Source organism: Ranitomeya imitator, chromosome 1 (genome assembly GCF_032444005.1).
Source record: "Ranitomeya imitator isolate aRanImi1 chromosome 1, aRanImi1.pri, whole genome shotgun sequence".
NCBI lineage: Eukaryota > Metazoa > Chordata > Amphibia > Anura > Dendrobatidae > Ranitomeya > Ranitomeya imitator.
Window position 1 is genome coordinate 495,854,985 of NC_091282.1, and position 20,756 is coordinate 495,875,740.

Below are 20,756 nucleotides of genomic sequence, written 5' to 3' on the forward strand. Positions count from 1 at the left end.
TATTATTATATATACATATATGTGTCTCACTGATATATATATATATATATATATATATATATATATATATATATATCTATACCTATTCTATGTGTACACATTTATTCTACCTATTGGACTGTAAGCTGTCAGTGTGATTTTACTGTACACCGCACTGAATTGCCGGCTTTTCTCTCTAACAGCGCTGCGTATTTCTCGCAAGTCACACTGCTTGTCCGTGTGTAATCCGTATTTTTCACGCTTCCATAGACTTTCATTGGCGTATTTCTTGCGCAGTACGGTGACAAACGCAGCATGCTGCGATTTTGTACGGCCGTAGAAAGCCGTATAATACTGATCAGTAAAATACGGCAAATAGGAGCAGGGGCATAGAGAATAATTGTGCCGTATTTTTTGCGAGTTTTACGGACGTAGATTCTGCGCTCTTACGTCCGTAAAATTCGCAAGTGTGACGCCGGCCTAATGGTGACAAACTACAGAAAATTAAGTGGGGGTTATACTTGTTTTGTGTATTGCAAATCTGAACTGAAAGTGGGCATGATTCAGATGGTCAAATGAAAATGTTACTATAGAAAAGCATGTAGTCACATATTAAAGAAAAATGTTTTTCTTTTTTTTTTTTTCTTTTTCAAGGTTGCTAGTAAAACAGATAAGGGAGATGCGCTCTGAATTTTCAACATTGCAGACCAAATTCAGGTATTCTAACTTTGTGGCAAATTGTTTGACCAGTCTAAATTTTTTTAAAAAAAGAGGGTGGTTTCGCACATTTCTCAGAAAAAAATGCCCCACTTATGCAAAAAAAAAGCTAGCTTCGGTCAGATATTGTCTGGAAGTCAAGAGGTCATTTAAATGTGGTTAAAACGGCAAGATGTGTTGGGCCTTGTGACATGTCACTCTACGCAAGAAAAAACGTTACCCCTTGGGTCCTGGTCAGACGCCTCTCACACTTGGCTCTGACGAGGGGCAGTTGCCTGAAACAGTGTCTGCAAATTGAGATTCTGGTTTTGGCTTTTCTCCCAAGTCACGTGACAAGGCTCATAGAAGAGTTCCTATTGACTTTTAGAATTGCTTCTTCCCACTGATGGTGCTAGAGTTGTAGCCTTCTTCCTCTCTGAAGAGACAATTTGCACGCTTCCCAGTGGAGCATTGTGGCATAAGTCTCATCTCGGCATGTCAGGCTTGACATGTAACTCTACGCAAGGAGAAACATCACCACTTAGATCTTGGGCCGTGTGCATACATTCCAAATTCTACATCAGTATTTGAAAGCTCAAATCAGGAATAATAATTTTATTTCTATAGCGCCAACATATTCCGCAGCGCTTTTCATTTTAGAGAGGACTTCTGCAGACAAGACACTACAGAATAACAATCGCAAATCACTCCTCTTGGCATCTGTTGAGGGTCCTCCTCGCAACCTTACAATCAGGAAAAGTGTAATAAATACAGAAGTGGTGACGTGTTTCTATCACCCACTCCTGGTTTTGGCTTACGCATACTGATGTAAAATACTGACCAAATACTCAGTGTGTCCTTGCTTTAGGTGTGTTTGTTTTGTCTTTTTTTTTTTTTTTTTTTTCTCCTGTGTTTCATCTTGGGCTTTTTTTTAGGTTATATTCAAATGAAGGGTATATTCTGTGTATGGGAATTAAGAAGTTAAAAAAATTGAAGTTTTAATGAGTTTTTCAGTTCCATGGGAACAAATAGTTTTATGGTTCTTGGAACACTAAAAAAGCTGCAACTTAGCGATAACTATTTTTTTTTTTTTTTTTTAAACGTGCTCTCAAGACCCAAAATAGTTGCACTGTTGAAAGGTTATTCCAGCATAAAGCAGCATTTTTATTTTTTTATTTTTTTTTTACTCCATAAGAATGCAGACGTACGATCACAGACCGCAATTTAGACTTTGGGTTCACTGACTGGAACGTGACCGCTTCATATATTTCTGAGGCTGCTGTGTTTTGGTCGAGACCCATGGCCAGTCCGTTCATTGCTGTCCATGATTGGACAGATCCACGAGCGTTCGCATGAGCCCTAAGACTAAACGTTTTTTTTTTCAACTTGCTGTGCTAAGCAGTATATATACTTTTGTTTTCAGAGCGCTAAGTGTACAGAATGAGAATTCCAGGAGATATGTCAAGATAATGGAGGTAAGCAGTTTTGACGTTTTACAAATTTAAATTGATTTTCTTCAAAATTGAAGGCTATTTTATATACTTGTGTCTTTTTATGTTAAGGTTCGTTCTATGTGGGATACCATAATGAACATCTTAAAAACTTTGGAAAAAGAAATTGAGGTTGTCGATTCTGTTGTTGGAGGAGATGTGGATCAGTTCTCTCTGGATGGATCCAATGTTGCCATAAAAATTCCCAGCATACTGGTGACTAGAATTGAGAATGAAATGTACACGGTATGTGGTTGTCTTTGTGTTTGTTCTGTCTGTTCTGGTCGGTTGTTTTTTTTTTTTTTTTTTTTTTTTCCCTTCCCCCTCCCTCTCCCCTTGTTTCTTTCACCCATATCTGGTAAAAATTATATACCCAACTCCCATTAAAGGGTTATACACAAGATGACAAGTACCATATTTTACGTATAAGAGGACTTGCCACAAATATATATTTTAGTTTAGTAGTGCGTCTTAGGCCTCTTTCACACTAACGTTTTTACAATCTGCGTAGGATCCGTCAAAATGTTGAAATGACGGATCCTGTGCAGATTGTAAAGAACGGGTGCACTGTACCCGTTTTTATGATGGACCCGTCGAGGTTATGTGCACCTGTTGTGTATGCATCTTCGTCTTCCGCGACGTAATCGGGTCATTTTGCAAGGCATTACTGGGAACGACAGCTGCTGGGAGCATCGCAAGCAACGGTATCGCTGCACGGGATGCCGTAAGGTGAGAATATTGCTTGTTGTGTGTTTTTTTTTTTTTTTTTAAACATCATTATCTTTTTACTATTGATGCTGCATAGCATTTCCCTGACTGGAAATTCTTCCACACATGCTCAGTTTCAAAAGACAGAACCCGTCGCTGGATTCCTGCTTTTGACAGTCAGCGACGGATCCTGTCCATAGGCTTCCATTATAGCCAACGACAGGCAGCGCAGGATCTGTCGGAGTGATTTTTTTTTTTTTTTTTTTCGACGGATCCTGTGCACGAGGGATGAAATGGATGGCCTTCCGTCACAATCTGTCGCTATTACAAGTCTATGGGGAAAAAACAGGATCCAGCAGAAAAATTTGCTGGATCTGTTTTTTTTTTTTAAAATCAACAGATTTTGATGGGAGCTGAAAGACTGAAGTGTGAAAGAGGCCTTAGTCCAATTTTCTAGGCAGCTGCGGTGGAGCAGAGTTGCTTCTACAAACAGCTGGCGGCAGGGGTGGGGTGATGCTGCAGCCCCTGGCCTGGGAGTAAGGATTGTCCCTGCACTGCAGGCCCCGGAATGTCAGAAAATGTTGTCCCTTGCACTTTCCCATTGGTTTCCCGAAGCCCACCACTGTGAAATAAATGTGTGTGGACACTCCGTTTAACGTTGACCTTTCCTGACTGCCCAGGACCCACAGTCTGAGCTAGGTCTTGGGCTGGGTGAGGGCTTATTTTTTGCACACCAATCTGATGTTTTTAATGACATCATTTTGGTGAAGATACGATCTTTTAATTGCCCGTTATTGCAATGTCCGTTATTGCAATGTTGCAGCGACCAAAAATAAATAAAATTCCTGGTGTTTTTTACTTTTTTATTTTTTTGCTACGTGGCTTACCGTTCAGATTAATCATTTTTATATACTTAGCAGTTCTGAACATAGCGATGCTAAATGTGTATATTTGTTTTGTTTTTTCCTGTTTTATTTTGAATGGGGTGATTTAAACTTTTTTTCCCAGGACGTCCCTCATGACAGCACGACGAGATGTAGTCCCGTTTATCCTCTAGGGACAGGAAACAGACAAGAGGTTAAAAGCCCCCTTCCGTCTCACCCCCAGGAGGAGCGCAATATTAATGGAGCTCAGTGGGAACAGAGGGGACCGAATCTCTTCCCTTTCCACTGTCAAGAGGCTCCGTCGCTGATACCTCAGTGGGCGGGGGTCCCTCAGTGTGTCGCAGGGGAGCTCTGTGTCTCCAGAGGGCTCTCTGCTCCACCGGGGAACGTGTTTACGGCCTAAGGCAATTTGAGGATGCACACTTACGGTTTAGAGGGACACTTCCGATCGGGATGGCGCAGCGTGGGTTCCAATCAGGAACACTTGGGAAAGCTATGGGGGTAATCTGGAGGCCACCTGGACAAGGTAAGACCCTTTAAAAAGGGTACTCACAGAATGGTGAGGTGCACAGTCTAAATCATGGATGTTAATCCACCTCGCTCAGAAGCACCATCCGAGCAGTCCTTGGCCAGTTTAAGTAACCTCATTGCGCCTGCTTTACCACATGGTAGTGGTCACTCAGTAAGAATAGATATTCTGTTTTTATATTAGGATAAGGGAGTCCCTTTAAGGTGTGGCTCCTCTTCCCCGAAAATGAGAAGATGTCTGACATGCAACACCAAGTTAGATGATTCATACACAAAGCAATTATGTGCGGAGTGTATTGCAAAATTCCTAAGGGAAGAACAGGCGTCCTTTCTGACGAATATGCGAGCCATAATTGGGAAAGGTCCAGAGCACTGTTGCCAATCTTGTGCCGCCACAGCCAGATCCAAGCACCTCCCGTCACAAGAGCCCGATGGGAGATGGAAGAATCCTCAGAGGAAGCGTATTCGTACTGCTCAGAGGAAGATTCTGAAGACGCTGAAAGTTTTCTCTGTCTGAGGAGAGGAAGAAGTATTTATTTTTTTCTCTTCGCCACGACAGGACCCACTTGAGAGAGGGGATCCGCCCCTAGGAACAGGAAATCCTATGGAGAGATAAAAGGGGAGGTCCCCCTCGCTCCCACAGTTGGTTTCCTGTTCCTAAGGGAACTCATGGAGAGAAGAGGATGCCTAGCTTGGATGCCGCTTGCGCAGTTTACCTTGAGGGACGGCAAGGGCTCCAGAGCTGGAAGCAGCGTCGGGGATCCTATCGTCAGCTCCCCCCTCTGCTGGCAGGCGCCTTGAGGCCAGGTCTGGGGAGTTGCCAGGCTCACGGAGGTTCACCATCTTCGCGTGGCCTGCGGGGAGCAAAGCGCACGCAGGTAAGCATGTGGTCCTGCCGTCCTCGTTGGGCCCCAGTGTATCTTCACCCGGAAGTGAAGCAAAAACTTCCAGGGTGAACCAGGAGGATGGACTGCGCCTGCGATGGGAGCAGTGGCAGTGCGCAGGAGCACACAGTATGGCCGTGACCCGAAAGTGACAAAGACTTCCGGGTGTAACAGGATGAAGATGGCAGCCCCCATTATCAAAAGGACACCGGCGCTGATACTCCGGCGTCCACCATGGTATCCCCTCAGGACCCTGCGGTGCCTTCTTTAGAAGTCACAGCAAAAACGCCTGGCAGCCATACAAGCAGCAGCGGACGCTCCAAACAAAGCAGGTCCTCCACAAGGAGTACCAAAGATAAGAGATTGGACTAATCTATTCCTCAGCCTGTGTCTCCGTCTCCTCTTCAGCCGGTACCTTAGCATATGGCTTCACTGGGGTGAGTGTGTATTCCACCCTATTAATCTGATTATTGTTCCCTCTTCTGTGCACCCTAGGCAAAAAGAACCGAAAAAACTAAACACAAACAATGTGCTTTATGTTCCCAGCCCCTCCCGGATACTCATACAAGAAGATTGTCACACGGGCATTGAATCCACCTTACGTGAAGAACCCTCAGCAAGGTCGGAAGACATTAGAAAAATGATGAGAGATGAGTTACAAGCCTTACGAGGTTCCGAGAGTATTGCTGAAAATAAAAAAAAAAAAAAAAAAATAAAAAAAAAAGGAAATGCAACTCGCCAAAATCTGACCAGTCTACTGATGTTGAGGATAGAGATACGGACGTTTCCCAGGAATACGTTTCCTCAGAGAGTGAACAAGACACATGCTTTCCGACAGAAAGCATTGATAACCTTGTTATATCTGTTTGTAACACCATGGGCATTGAAGACACTAAAGACCCTAAAACGCAACAGGACATAATGTTCGCTGGCTTATCAAAGGAAAAGACCACCTTTTCCAGTAATAGCAGCAATCAAAAGTTTGGTTAAAAAAGAATGGGAAAGCCGGGGGCAAACCATTATCATCAAAAAGACGCTATCCCTTTAATGATGAAGATATATCCACATGGACAAAAGCCCCAAAGGTGGATACGGTGGTAGCATCCACGTCTAGAAAAACCTTGCTGCCAGTATAGGATTCAGGTTCTTTACAAGACCCACTGGACCGTAAAGCCGATTCCCTCTTAGAGGGCATGGGAATCATGTACAGGGGCATTCAAACCGGCCATATCAGCTAGATGTACGGCAAGATCCATGTTAGTCTGGTTAAACGACCTAGAGGAGGGGTTAAAAGGCGGGCTCTCTAGAGATAAACGGATCTCCTCTGTACTCTTGATCAGAGGTGCTACAGCCTTCTTGGCGGATTCATCTGCTGACTCCATTCGGTTAGCGGCTATATCAGCAGGCCTGACTAACGCAGCATGCCTAGCTCTTTGGCTAAAGGGTTGGAAAGGAGATCCCCAAACAAAATCTAAACTAATGTGGCCTTCCATGCCAGGGAGAGCATTCCAGAAGCCCGTATTTAATAACAGAAAGGATTTTAAAAACCAGGACCACTGGGCCAGTAGAGACACCAAACAAAAAGGGGCATTTTTTGGGAAGCACCCATTTAAAACAGAAGACAAATCCCGTTAGAACAGATCTACGCGTAGGTGGTAGATTGTCTTTTTTTTCTCCAGACAATGGCAAATAATAACTTCCAACTCTTGGGCCACTAGCCTCATAACTTCTGGCCTAAAATTAAAATTTGCCTGAGTCCCTCCTGACTCATTTCTATAGTCTCAATCTCAACAGGAGGCTTTGGAGCAGGAAATAATAAATCTCCTATCCAAAGGGGTGTTAGTGGAAGTCCCGTTTCATCAGAAAGGAAAGGGATTTTATTCCCCTTCATTTTTGGTCCCAAAACCAGACGGGTCATACAGAGCTATAATAAACCTGAAGAGATTAAATATCTTCTTAGAAAATCAAACCTTCAAAATGGAGTCTATCCGATCCACTGTAAAACTTCCCTGTTGCTTTATGGCAGTCCTAGACCGATAAAGATTGGTAGATGGCAATACGCATTTTTTAGAACATCAGCAATATGTGTGTGGCGATCATGATGAAGGGGCAAGTACGTCATTTTCAATATACAGCAATGCCCTTTGGACTGTCAATAGTTCCCAGTCTTCACCTAATTAATGTCAGAAGCAATGTCATATTTAAGGTTAAGACACCCTCATAGTACCTTACTTGCCGTATATACTCGAGTATAAGCCGAGATTTTCAGCCCAAATTTTTGGGCTGAAAGTGCCCCTCTCGGCTTATACTCGAGTCAAGGTGGGTGGCAGGGTCGGCGGGTGAGGGCGCTGAGGCATACTTACCTGCTTCCAGCGATCCTGGCGCTCCCCCTGCCGTCCCACGGTCTTCGGTGCTGCAGTTCTTCCCCTCTTCAGCGGTCACGTGGGACCGCTCATTAGAGAAATGACTATGCGGCTCCACCTCCCATAGGGGTGGAGCCGCCTATTCATTTCTCTAATCAGCGGTAACGGTGACCGCTGATAGAGAAAGAAGCTGCGGCACCGAAGACAGCTGTACGGGGGAAGGAGCCGGACGCCGGGACCAGGTAAGTATGTAATATTCACCTGTCCCTGTTCCGGGTGCCGCTCCATCTTCCCGGCGTCTCTGCGCTCTGACTGTTCAGGTCAGAGGGCGCGATGACGCATATAGTGTGCGTGGCGCCCTCTGCCTGAACAGTCAGAGCGGAGAGATGTTGGGACCGGATGCTGGGAGCTGCAAGCAAGAGAGGGGAGTATGTTTTTTTTTTTTTTTTTTATTGCAGCAGCAGCAGCAATGGCACAGCTTTCAATGGAGCATCTATGGGGAGATATGATCGGTGCAGAGCATATATGGGGCACAGCTATGGGGAGATATGAACGGTGCAGAGCATATATGGGGCACAGCTATGGGGAGATATGAACGGTGCAGAGCATATATGGGGCACAGCTATGGGGAGATATGAACGGTGCAGAGCACTATATGGCAGAGCTATGGGGCAAAAATGAATGGTGCAGAGCACTATATGGCACAGCTATGGGGCAATAATGAACGGTGCAGAGCACTATATGGCACAGCTATGGGGCAATAATGATCTATTTTTATTTTTGAAATTCACCGGTAAATGCTGCATTTCCACCCTAGGCTTATACTCGAGTCAATAAGTTTTTCCCAGTTTTTTGTGGCAAAATTAGGGGGGTCGGCTTATACTCGGGTCGGCTTATACTCGAGTATATACGGTAGATGACCTGTTAGTGGTGGGAAATTCCCCTTCACAGTGTGGGCAACGCCTGTTTGATATACCGTATTTTCCGGCGTATAAGATTGGGCGTATAAGACTACCCCCAACTTTTCCAGTTAAAATATAAAATCTTCTCAAAAGTCAGGGGTTGTCTTGTATGCCGGGTGTCGTCTTATAGGGTGGGTGCGGAGCAATCTGCGGTCGACGTATAGTGGGGGGGGGGGGGAGTGGTCCCGATGACGAGGTGAGGGAGCACCTCACCAGGAAGGTGTAAGTGAAGCAAACTGTCAGCGTCTGGCAGGGTGGATTTGATTTAAATCTAACTGATTTAAATCACTAGTCAGTAAGGCTTGATTTAAATCGGTGATTTAAATCAAAGTTTCTACCTAACTGAATTGGACTCCGCAGAGGTCCCAGCCTCTTCTTCACGGCAAAAATGTTACAACATGAACAGAGTTGAGAAAAAGACCTTAATCCTATTGTTCTACAAACCTATGAATACAGAATCAACCCCTTCAGTGCCAAGTCCAAGAAGTTAGACAACAAAGAGATGCAAGGCCTGGTGGCGCGAATGAGGCAACATCATGAGACTCATCTTCATCACCGCACTTCTCATGATGTTGCCTCATTCGCGCCACCAGGCCTTGCATCTTTGTTGCATCGTTTGCATTTTGCACGCATGCCTGCCTTACCGATAGGCGAAGGAGCTTCATTAAAATATTCCCAAACTGGGTCTCTTTTACGGCCTGCTGCCATTATAAGGAAAGAATGTAATAAACCTCAGATCGTACACACAAACAGATCCAGACTTGTCTGTCTGTGGCTATGCTGCAGTATTGTGCTCAAAGTTTCACTTTCATTTTCTTGTCTGCTTGCCCTTCCTCCTCCTCACACTTAGATTCACATTCTTCTTGTGTTGTGCAGATCTATTCCACTCCAAACAATCAGAAACATATTGTCTAACTTCTTGGACTTGGCACTGAAGGGGTTGATTCTGTATTCATAGGTTTGTAGAACAATAGGATTAAGGTCTTTTTCTCAACTCTGTTCATGTTGTAACATTTTTGCCGTGAAGAAGAGGCTGGGACCTCTGCGGAGTCAAATTCAGTTTTGAGAACTGCGTAAGTAAAGCGAGCGTCTGTGATAATATAGGAGAGAAACTGCCCACTAATCCTACAGAAACCTCTGGAAGAGCATTACATTGTGAATGTTACACTTATACAGCCTTTATTCTACTGAGTTAAACAACTCCGCTTTATCTCATGATGGAAGAACCTTTGGATGGTAAAATATTTTCCTGAAAAAGCAGTTTATTGAAAAAAATCCGATTTAAATAAAAAAAATCCGATTTAAATTAAAAAAAATCCGATTTAAATTAAAAAAAATCCGATTTAAATAAAAAAAAATCCGATTTAAATAAAAAAAAATCCGATTAAAATAAAAAATCCGATTAAAATAAAAAAAATCCGATTTAAATTAAAAAAAATCCGATTTAAATAAAAAAAACGATTTTTTTTTTTTTTTAACATTGATTTTTATCCACCCTGGCGTCTGGAATGCCAGGGGTATGCAAAAAAGAGAGCGGTGCTGTGCCTAGAAAAACACTCCTCTTTCACTCATCTGGCTCGCCCTTGTATCCGATTTATCTCCTTCTCTGCCTCTGCTTCACTTACACCTTCCCGGTGAGGCGCCCCCTCAACTCGTCATTGGGACCGCTTCCCCCACAATATGCGGCGACCGCAGATTACTCCGCATCTGCCCTATAAAACGACACCTGGCGTATAAGACACCCGACTCTTGAGAAGATTTTTAGGGGTTAAAAAGTAGTCTTATACGCCAGAAAATACAGTAATTTCATCCCTGCAGGAATTTGGGTGGTTAATTGGGAAAAATCCAGAATGTCTCCCAACAACTCCCCAAATATTTCTAGGTCTTATATTAGACTCCGTAAGCCAGAGATGTTTTCTTTCAGAATCTAAACGGTTAACATTTAGAAGCAAAGTACAATGAGTGGTTAATAACCCCAGAATTTCCCTAAAAGAAGGCATGTCCCTTCTTGGTTCTTTCAGATCATGTATTCCGGCTGTCCCATGGGCTCAATTCCATACTAGGCGATTACAGTATACAATTTTACAGGAAGAAGAAAGATTGCAGGGTCATTTAGATGGTCGATTATCCCTACCAACAGAAGTAATCCAACCCCTGACCTGGTGGCTAGAGCCAAATCACCTTGTCAGTGGGGTCCCCTGGGTGGTTAAACCCTCAAAAACAATTTTTACTGATGCTAATCCTAGTGGTTGGGGAGCACATCTAGGAGATCAGATAGTTCAAGGTCAGTGGTCTATTATGGAGTCAAATTATTCATCTAATGATAGGGAGCTAAAAGCTATCTATCATGCCATGTGTAAATTCCTTCCGCAGCTACACATACAAGAATATTGTCAGACAATATGACGTCAGTCGCATACATAGTTATATGAAAAAGTTTGGACACCCAAATTAATCTTAAGCTTAATGTTTTATAAAAATTGTTTTTTTTTTGCAACAGCTATTTCTGTTTCATATATCTAATAACTGTTGGATACAGTAATGTTTCTGCCTTGAAATAAGGTTTATTGTACTAACAGAAAATGTGCACTCTGCATTCAAACAAAATTTGACAGGTGCATAAGTATGGGCACCCTTATTTTCTTGTTTTAAATACTCCTATCTACTTTTTACTGACTTACTAAAGCACTTTTTTTTGGTTTTCTAACCTCATTGAGCTTTGAACTTCATAGCCAGGTGTATGCAATCATGAGAAAAGCTACTTAAAGTGGCCACTTGCAAGTTGTTCTCCTGTTTGAATCTCCTCTGAAGAGTGGCATCATGGGCTCCTCAAAACAACTGTCTAATGATCTGAAAACAAAGATTATTCAACATAGTTGTTCAGGGGAAGGATACAAAAAGCTCTGAGATTTAACCTGTCAATTTCCACTGTGAGGAACATGGTAAGGAAATGGAAAAACACAGGTACAGTTCTTGTTAAGGCCAGAAGTGGCAGGCCAAGAAAAACATCTGAAAGGCAGAGAAGAATGGTGAGATCAGTCAAGGACAATCCTCACACCACCTCCAGAGAGCTGCAGCATCAACTTGCTGCAGATGGTGTCACTGTGCATCGTTCAACTATACAACGCACTTTGTACAAGGAGAAGCTGTATAGGAGAGTGATGCAAAATAAGCAGTTTCTGCAAGCACGCCACATACTAAGTTGGCTGAGGTATGCAAAAGCACATTTGGAGAAGCCAATTTCTTTTTGGAAGAAGGTCCTGTGTACTGATGAAACCAAGATTGAGTTGTTTGGTTATACAAAAAGGCGCTATGCATGGCGGCCAAAAAACACAGCATTCCAAGAAAAACACTTGCTACCCTCAGTAAAATTTGGTGGAGGTTCCATCATGCTTTGGGGCTGTGTGGCCAATGGCGGCATCGGGAATCTTGTTAAAGTTGAGGGACGCATGGATTCCTCTCAGTATCAGCAGATTCTTGACAATAATGTTCATGAATCAGTGACAAAGTTGAAGTTACGCAGGGGATGGATCTTTCAGCAAGACAATGATCCAAAACACCGCTCCAAATCTACTCAGGCTTTCATGCAGAGGAAAAATTACACTGTTCTGGAATGGCCATCCCAGTCCCCAGACCTGAATATCATTGAACATCTGTGGGATCATTTGAAGAGGGCTGTCCATGCTCGGTGACCATCAAACTAAACTGAACTGGAATTGTTTTGTAAAGGGGAATTGTCAAAAATACCTTCATCCAGGATCCAGGAACTCATTAAAAGCTACAGGAAGCGACTAGAGGCTGTTATTTTTGCAAAAGGATGATCTACTAAATATTAATGCCACTTTTCTGGTGGGGTGCCCATACTTATGCACCTGTCAAATTTTGTTTGAATGCAGATTGCACATTTTCTGTTAGTACAATAAACCTCATTTCAAAGCAGAAACATTACTGTGTCCAACAGTTATTAGATATATGAAACTGAAATAGCTGTTGCAAAAAAAAAAAAAGTTTTTATAAAACATTAAGGTTAAGATTAATAGGGGTGCCCAAACTTTTTCATATAACTGTAAATCATCAAGGAGGAACAAGATCGGGAGCTCTCATGTCTATAGCCGACAACCTCCTAGCTATGGCCGAGAAACATCTTCTATCCTTATCAGCACTGCATGTTAAAGGAGTGGACAATTCAAAGGCGGATTTTCTCAGCCGTTACACCCTCCACCAAGGAGAGTGGGTTCTCAAGTCATATCTTCACAATGATAACCAAGAAATGGGGCATACCCGAAATAGATCTTTTCGCTACAAGGAGCAACAGACAAGTAAAAAACTTAGCTTCTCTATTTTTGACCGACAATCCCAATATCATCGATGCCCTCCAAGTTCCATGGACATTCCGAAAGGCATATGCCTTTCCCCATTGATACTACTTCCAACCGTGATCAGGAAGATAAGGGAGGACCGAGCAAATGTGATTCTAATAGCTCCATTTTGGCCTAAGAGACCATGGTTTTCCTGGCTCAGACATTTCAATCTCTGATCCATGGATTCTCCCAGAGGTTCAGGATCTTCTCTTCCATGGTCCCTTCAATCACCCTCCCGTGAAGGGCCTAAGGTTGACAGCCTGGAATTTGAGAGGCAGCTTCTAAAACGAAGAGGCTTTCCAGATTAAGTAATTGATACCTTTCTACTAAGTAGGAAAAGATCTACTACATCGACTATATATGTAAGGGTGTGGAAGAAATTTTTAAGTTTCTACCCAACAGCTCTGTTAAATGAAATTCCCATCTCCGCTATTTTAGAATTTCTCCAAAGGGGGCGTGATTTAGGCCTATCAGTCAGTACTTTGAAAGTACAGGTTTCTGCCCTAGGAGCCTTGTATATTCACAGTATTGCAGGAGACAAGTGGGTAGCCCGATTTATTTCAGCATGCCAAAGGTCAGAATCAGTCCAAATTCCCCACATACCACCATGGGATGTTAATTTAGTCCTCGACGCCTTAACAGGGCACCCTTTCGATCCACTACTCAGCCCACATAAAACACGTCTCCCTTCAGACAGCTCTTCTTGTCGCCTTGGTATCTGCAAGAAGAGTAAGTGACATACAGACATTATCAATAGATCCTCCTTTTCTGTCAATACTACAGGATAGAATTGTCCTAAAAACAGACCCTTCTTACTTAAAGTATGTACCAAATTTCATAGATCTCAAGAAATTTTCATTCCTTCCTTCTATAGTAACCCCGCTAATCAGGAAGAGGAAAAATGCCATACACTAGACGTAAGAAGGGCCATAATGGCTTACTTAGACAGAACTAGCCTTTGGAGGAAGAGCAGGGCTGTCTGTTTCCTTCCAGAGTCATAAGAAAGGATCTGGAGTCACGAAAGGTACATTATCTCGGTGGATTCGGGATGCAATATGCCTGGCCTATTCATCAAAAGGGGAGAATCTGCCTGAGACCGTAAAGGCACACTCCACCCGGGCGATAGCATCATCCTGGGCTGAATGAGCGGAGGTCCCAATAGAACTAATATGTAAGGCCGCAACTTGGTCTTCTACTACCTTTTTATGATCACTACAGATTGAACCTGTCCTCCTCCACTGACTTATCTTTCGGTAGATCAGTTCTTAACACGGTGATTCTCTTCCCCTGTCCAAATGACTGTCTGAAAGTCTCCCAAGTGGGTGCTGTCGTGGCAACGAGAAAAAAAATGGATTACTTACAGGTAATACTCTTTTATAGAGCAAAGACAGCACCCCTTCACTTCCCTCCCTAATAGTGAATTTTGCACTTTTAAGGGTGAATAGTTTTAGTTACTCATATTTAAGTTAGCTAAATATAAATATTGGATTGCCTACTAATACTGGTTCCTCTCATTCTCTGTAACCCATCTGTGGGAGCGAGGGGGACTGCCCCTTTTATCTCTCCATAGGGTTTCCTGTTCCTAGGAGCGGATCCCCTCTCAAGTGGGTGCTATCGTGGCTGTATAAAAGAGTATTACCGGTAAGTAATCCGTCTTTTTTTTTTTTTTCCTCATCTGAAAATACGGACGACCTATTGAAGGCAGTGAGAGCAACTATGAAGATTGAAGAAGCGGAGGTCCCTCCTCGCATGGTTCAGGATGAGATGTTTGGTGGTCTCAGAACACAAAGGAATAGACTTCCCGGTCAGCCAGCACATTAAAGCCATAATCCTGGAAGAGTGGGAAGATACAGAAAAGCGCCTAGTCATCCCTTGAGACTCTAAGGCTTGTCTCCCCTTTGACCCTTCGGAGATCATGGAATGGGAGGAGATCCCTAAAGTGGACATTCCTATTGCCAGGGCAGTGAAAAAGACATCTATACCATTTGAAGACTTTCTGCCTGTGGGATGCCATGGACAGGAAAGCAGAGGGACTGTTGAGAAGAAGCTGGGAGTCTTCGGTGGCGATTATTAACACCAATATAGCAGCCACCTCTGTAGCTAGGTCCATGTGTATCTGGATTGACAAGCTGTCCACCCAGATATAACCTCTCTAGGGGTGTTAGATTTCTCTATTTTCTGATAAGCTAGATTATAACCGAGGATAGAAAAATGATTTTTTAATTCTCTTTTTTTTGTGATCGCTGTTTTTCGGTGAATAAGCTGAGACTGGAGATTTTCTGACCCTGGGGGGTGCTATACCCTTATTTCTCAGTGCCATTAAAGCGGCGCTGAGGAATAAGTACCCTTAACTGCTGCTGTTAAAAGGCGTATCGGTGGTTTTTAAGGGGTTAAATGCATGCATTTGGGGCTGAAAAATGTTAGCTATTAGGTTTTATTAAAACTTTTACACAGCTGGCCTCCTATAGCAGATTTCTGTTCCTGACTGCCAAAATGAGTTGCTGGGGTTTTCAACATTCTTTATTTTCAGATGTGTTGAGGACATGATTTTATGGCACTTCCTATTATGTAGGTAGGACAGGGTCTTCTCTTGTTAGTGCAGGTTTTCTCACAGATTGCACAGCTCTCCTGTCCATACTGGTGGAGGAGCATGAGACCAGTCCTGTCCATCAGTCTCCTCCAATGGAGAAGCAGTTTACTTTTGAGGTTTGCTGTTGGACAGGTCTGGTTACAGGCTCTAGTAGACATTGTATGGACAGGAGAGTTGTGCAATCTGAGGAAACATGCACTAACAAGAGCAGGAGGAGAACCTGTCCTACCTATAGAAGTGCCACATAGACATGTTACCGAGACATCTGGCAAAATAAAGCTAATGTGACCTACCCTGTTGGCTTATTCTGCAGCCTTCAATAGCCTGTGTAATGCAGCAGCTATAGGAGGATGTTAACCGTTCTCTAGTGCGGTTGCCTCTGGTTACCAATATCCCCCCTCCCCCCATCTGCAGTTTTTTTTTTCTTAAGGGTATGTTCACACGTTCAGGATTTCCATCCTTTTTTTTTCCTGACTGTTTTTTAAAAAACTGCAGCTCTTGGCAGAAAACGCAGGTCCTTTTTTTGGTCCTTTTTTGGTCCGTTTTTGATGCGTTTTTTGATGCGTTTTTTGATGCGTTTTTTTGATGCAGTTTTCTAGCCAGAGTCTGTGTGTTTTCTAGGAATTTTTTTAGGGTTAAAATGGCTGAAAATACCCTAACCCTACCCCTAACCCTAACCCTACCCCTAACCCTAACCCTACCCCTAACCCTACCCCTACCCCTATTCTAACCTTAGTGAAAAAAAAAAAAAAAAAAAATTCTTTATTTTTTTTATTGTCCCTACCTATGGGGGTGACAAAGGGGGGGGGGTGTCATTTACTATTTTTTTATTTTGATCACTGAGATAGGTTATATCTCAGTGATCAAAATGCACTTTGGAACGAATCTGCCGGCCGGCAGATTCGGCGGGCGCACTGCGCATGCGCCCGCCATATCTGCCGGCCGGCAGATTCGGCGGGCGCACTGCGCATGCGCCCGCCATTTTGCAAGATGGCGGCGCCCAGGGAGAAGACGGCCGGACGGACACCGGGACGCCGGGTGAGTATAAGGGGGGGAGATTAGGGCACGGGGGGGGCATCAGAGCACTGGGGGGGGGCATCGGAGCACTGGGGGGGGGCATCGGAGCACGGGGGGGCGGGATCGGAGCACGGGGGGGGCAGCCACACTCCGCCCACGCACTTCCGCCCGCTCCCCGCACTTCCTGCTGCAGCGGTTCTGCACATCAAACCGCAGTAAAACCCGCAGATATATTTTTGATCTGCGGGTTTTACTGCGGTTTGGACCTCACAATGGAGGTCTATGGGTGCAGAACCGCTGCGGCTCCGGAAAAAGAATTGACATGCTCCTTCTTTTTTCCGGGAGCTATTCAGCGCGTCTTTTTTTTTACAATTTCCGGACCATGTGCACAGTGTGTCCTGTTTTCCATAGGGTACAGTGTACTGTACCCTGCATGGAAAACAGCCGCGGAACCGCAGCGGCAAAACCGCCGCGGTTCCGCGGTAAAAAACGCACTGTGTGAACATGGCCTAAGTCTAACTTTACTATTTCAATTAAGTCTCTTGTTAATACAGTTGCAATTGGAAAATGTGTATGAAGCTGGAAAGGTGAATTTTATCACAGTTATTCAATTACTCAATGAAGTCCTAAAGGTGGTTAAAGAAGAAAATGTCCCCAACGGTGGCAAAGAATTCCAAGTAGTAGACCTCCAGTATCTCTTGGCAAAAGTGAAGTATGAAACTGAAATTCTTCAAAGAATAAAGCAAATGAGGTGAGGGTTTTTTTTTTCTTTGAGATGAGCAGAAGTCAAATATTGGGAGACTGATACACAAACAAAGTGAAAAATTGCCTTGTTTGTCACAGAATCTCCCTAAAATAACACTGCCTTTTGATGACCGGGACGAAATGAGAGAAATCGTAACGGACAGATACGGGGCAGACATGTTTTTGTGCTTAATTTTGATAGTCTGTTCATGAACTCAATATTATCTGATCTTGCTCTTTTTTTAATATTTCAGGCATAAAATAAAAAGGGAGGACCTGGTGTCCATTAACAAATCGATTAGCGATAAAGAAATTGAATGGGATAAGAAATGGGAGAGGTTTTTGGGCCAGTCACCATTCAGCCTCTCGATGACGTTGAATCCAGTAAGTGTGGTGGTCTTTTTTTTATTGTTTAAAAGCATCTTTATTCATATATTCTTTTTAAATGAACATGAATATATTTAAGAATGTGTACACCTTTCATTAAACTTGGGTGGAAGAGTCATACATTTATAGGTGATTATCAGGTGTTCTTATCCATCCTTTTTTTTCCCGTTATACATATTCTCTCCCAGGATCTTCAATTTCAGTCACCCCTGCCTCTATTTTCATTTGAACCTGCCACAGCGGAAGACTTCATAAACAGTCCTTATAATCTTTTCCCATCTCTCCCAGGTGAGAAGTTTTATTTATGTCTTATGTCTTAGCAGTCTTCATGTCCTATAAAGGACTCGCTGTTCGGACCATCAGCATGGTTGTGCCATTAATTCGAGTTGTGCCCTCTCCCAAGCTGCTTTCTGAGGTAGATTTGCCTTTACAGCATCAGAGGACATCGGCACGGAAGCTGGTAGGATCTAGTGATCCAAATCACTTCAGTGCAATCCTTCCAGTCTCTTTAGCAAAGATCCTGTGATTGCTGCGTTCTTTGCCCAAGAAACCGCTGATGGACTGCAGAAGTGGCCTGTAATTTAGACAAAGAACAGTAAGTTCTATGTTCTTGAGAGCACAGATTTTTTTTTTTTTAAATTAAAAGGTAAATAACTTTTTTTTTTTTTTTTTTCCCCCCTCTTCATTTTCCAATTTATGATCATGAGAAATCCTTTACTAGGCTAATGGCATGGTCTTCAGGTATCTGCCAGAAGTAATTTGATTCCACTGGACGTCTTGCCTACTGAACATTGATGAGTAATCTTTTGGGCTGTCACAATTACATCATGGTTATGCTGCAGTTCTCAGACACCTTCCCATTAGCAATATTTTTGATGTACTGGAAGTAGTTTGGCAAAAAAAATTATTAAATATATAAATTTATTTTACAGTTGCATGATACTGTTTGCCCCTTCCTGATTTCCTATTTTGCATGCTTGTCACACTTACATGTTTCAGATTACCAAACGACTTTGTATATTAGACAGATAACATAAGTAAACACAACATGCATGTGACGCGGGTCACTAGTAATAAGTCTGAAAAAATGGAGCAAAAGACTACAATAGCAAATGGCAATATAATACTACTTACTGGATTAGTAAAAGGAGGTCAAACGATCTGAGGTCAGGTCCAGGAAGTGGCGCAGTACAACGGTGGGGGGGTGGGGGGGTAGTCTAGAGACCAAATCCAATTCGCTAGTAAGTGTCAAGAAAACCAGAAAGGCAAATATAGTTTACAGGGAGAAGGCAAAAGATAAGTCGGGTCAAAAGCAGAGTCAAGCCCAGGAAGGGAATGTCAGGCTTGGTCAGGCACAGAGAGATCAGACTTACACAGGCAGCAGCAAGTGTACGATTGACAGAGTGAAGGAGCCTGCATGCTTACGTAGAAGACTAATCAAGGAAAGGAATACAGACGATGCAGCACAAACCCAGCACAACCCCGTACACAAAGTAACATATCATACAGGAATAGAGTGGAGATCGTGGCTGTACCCCCTCTTCAAGGGGGGCCACCGGACCCCCAGGAAACCTGAAAGACCTGGACCAACTGATCAGCCCTTACAGAATGAGCTGGAACACAGGATCTTTCCTCAGGTCCATAACCCTTCCAATGTACCAGATATTGAAGGGAATTTCGGACCATTCAGGAAGCAATGAACCTTTGTACCTCACATTCCAAGCTTCCCTCAATAGACACTGGAGGAGGCAGGGGCGAGGAAGACAGAGCAGAGTGACTTGTGGAACACATTGGAAATACGGAAAGACTGAGGGAGCTTTAACTGGCAGGCAACTGGATTGACCACCTCCAGAATTTCATACGGACCTATGAATCTAGGACCCAACTTCAGCGAGGGCTACTTCAATCTAATAATCTTAAAGGATAGCCATACCTTATCTCCTACTTTGAAGGCGACCCCTGGAGAGCGCCTCCTTTCGGCCTTCCGCTGATGCTGAGCCACCCCAATGTTTTGGGTTTTTTTTGTTTGTTTTTTTTTTTTTTAACTCCCCTCCAGACATCCCCCAGCTCTTGAATGGTGAAATCCACCCCAGGACAGCCAGAACTTATCCTGGAGAACTCCCCAAAATGAGGATGAAAACCATAATTACAGAAAAATGCTGAAGTCCCTGTGGATTGATTGAGGCCCCTTTCACACATCAGTTTTTTGCAATCGCAATCCGTCGAATTTTGAAAAAAAAAACAGATCCGGCAACTGATGCCGCCGGATCCCTTTTATTCTCATAGACTTGTATTAGCGATGAATTGCGACAGGTGGCCTCACGTTTCATCTGGTGGCTGGAAGCGACGCACAAAGTAACGTTTTTTGTGTACGTTGAAAAAACTGACAGCGACTGATCTGTCACCGACCGTCGTTTGCAAGAATGGAAGCCTATGGCGCTGGACCCGTCAAATGACGAAATCCAGAATCCGTTGCCGTTTTCTTTTAACTAAGCATGCTCCGATCCAATTGGCCAGATCCGCTAGTCGGATCCGTCCAAAAAACGGATCCGTCTCATCAGTTTTTCACAACCTGTGACGGATCTGTCGAGCCAACGGATTGTGACTGACAGCAAAAAACTTGAGCGAAAGGGGCATAACCCGACTGTTAAAGGCAAACTCAGCCAGAGGAAGAAATGATGACCAATTCTCCTGCTGATTGGAGCAAATTTTAAGATGTTTTGTCGCCAAAGACTGATTTGTCTTGTCTTACCATCAGTTTCAGGGTGATAAGCAGAGGAAAAGGACAAATCAATCCCCAATCTTTTGCAGAAAGTCCTCCAAAATCTAGAGATGAATTGTACACACCTATCCCATATAATATTTAGAGGAATCTCATGCAAACCACATGAATAATAAACAGTTTGGAGAGCTTTTCAGCATTGGGTAACCCGGATAATGGGACGAAGTGAGCTTGTTTGCTGAAGCGATCGACTACCACCCAAGTGGCAGTCATTCCCCCATGCAATGAAATCTATGGACAAATGAGTCCATGGTCTTTCTGGAATTGGCAAAAGAGCCAATTCCCCTGCCGACCGGCAATGCTGTACTTTAGTGCGTGCACAAGGTTCACAAACACACATAATCTCTAATATCCTAATGCATAGTGGACCACCAAAAGAGT

The 20,756-nt window shown here is 43.4% G+C and overlaps 1 protein-coding gene and 1 non-coding gene across 3 annotated transcripts in view; both read left to right on the plus strand.

The window, feature by feature from the left end:
* The window catches only part of HAUS6 (HAUS augmin like complex subunit 6), an 88,492-nt gene that overhangs the window by 21,381 nt on the left and 46,355 nt on the right, over positions 1-20,756 (plus strand). For both annotated transcript variants that reach the window (XM_069766205.1, XM_069766213.1), the window contains exons 6-11: positions 634-696; positions 2,099-2,150; positions 2,238-2,411; positions 17,017-17,213; positions 17,461-17,590; positions 17,782-17,881. In XM_069766205.1, coding sequence (XP_069622306.1) covers positions 634-696; positions 2,099-2,150; positions 2,238-2,411; positions 17,017-17,213; positions 17,461-17,590; positions 17,782-17,881 — 716 coding nt within the window. The remainder of the gene's footprint in view (positions 1-633; positions 697-2,098; positions 2,151-2,237; positions 2,412-17,016; positions 17,214-17,460; positions 17,591-17,781; positions 17,882-20,756) is intronic.
* On the plus strand, positions 17,257-17,387 carry LOC138660499 (small Cajal body-specific RNA 8). The gene has a single exon (XR_011317891.1). It is a non-coding gene; the product is annotated as a small Cajal body-specific RNA 8 (non-coding RNA).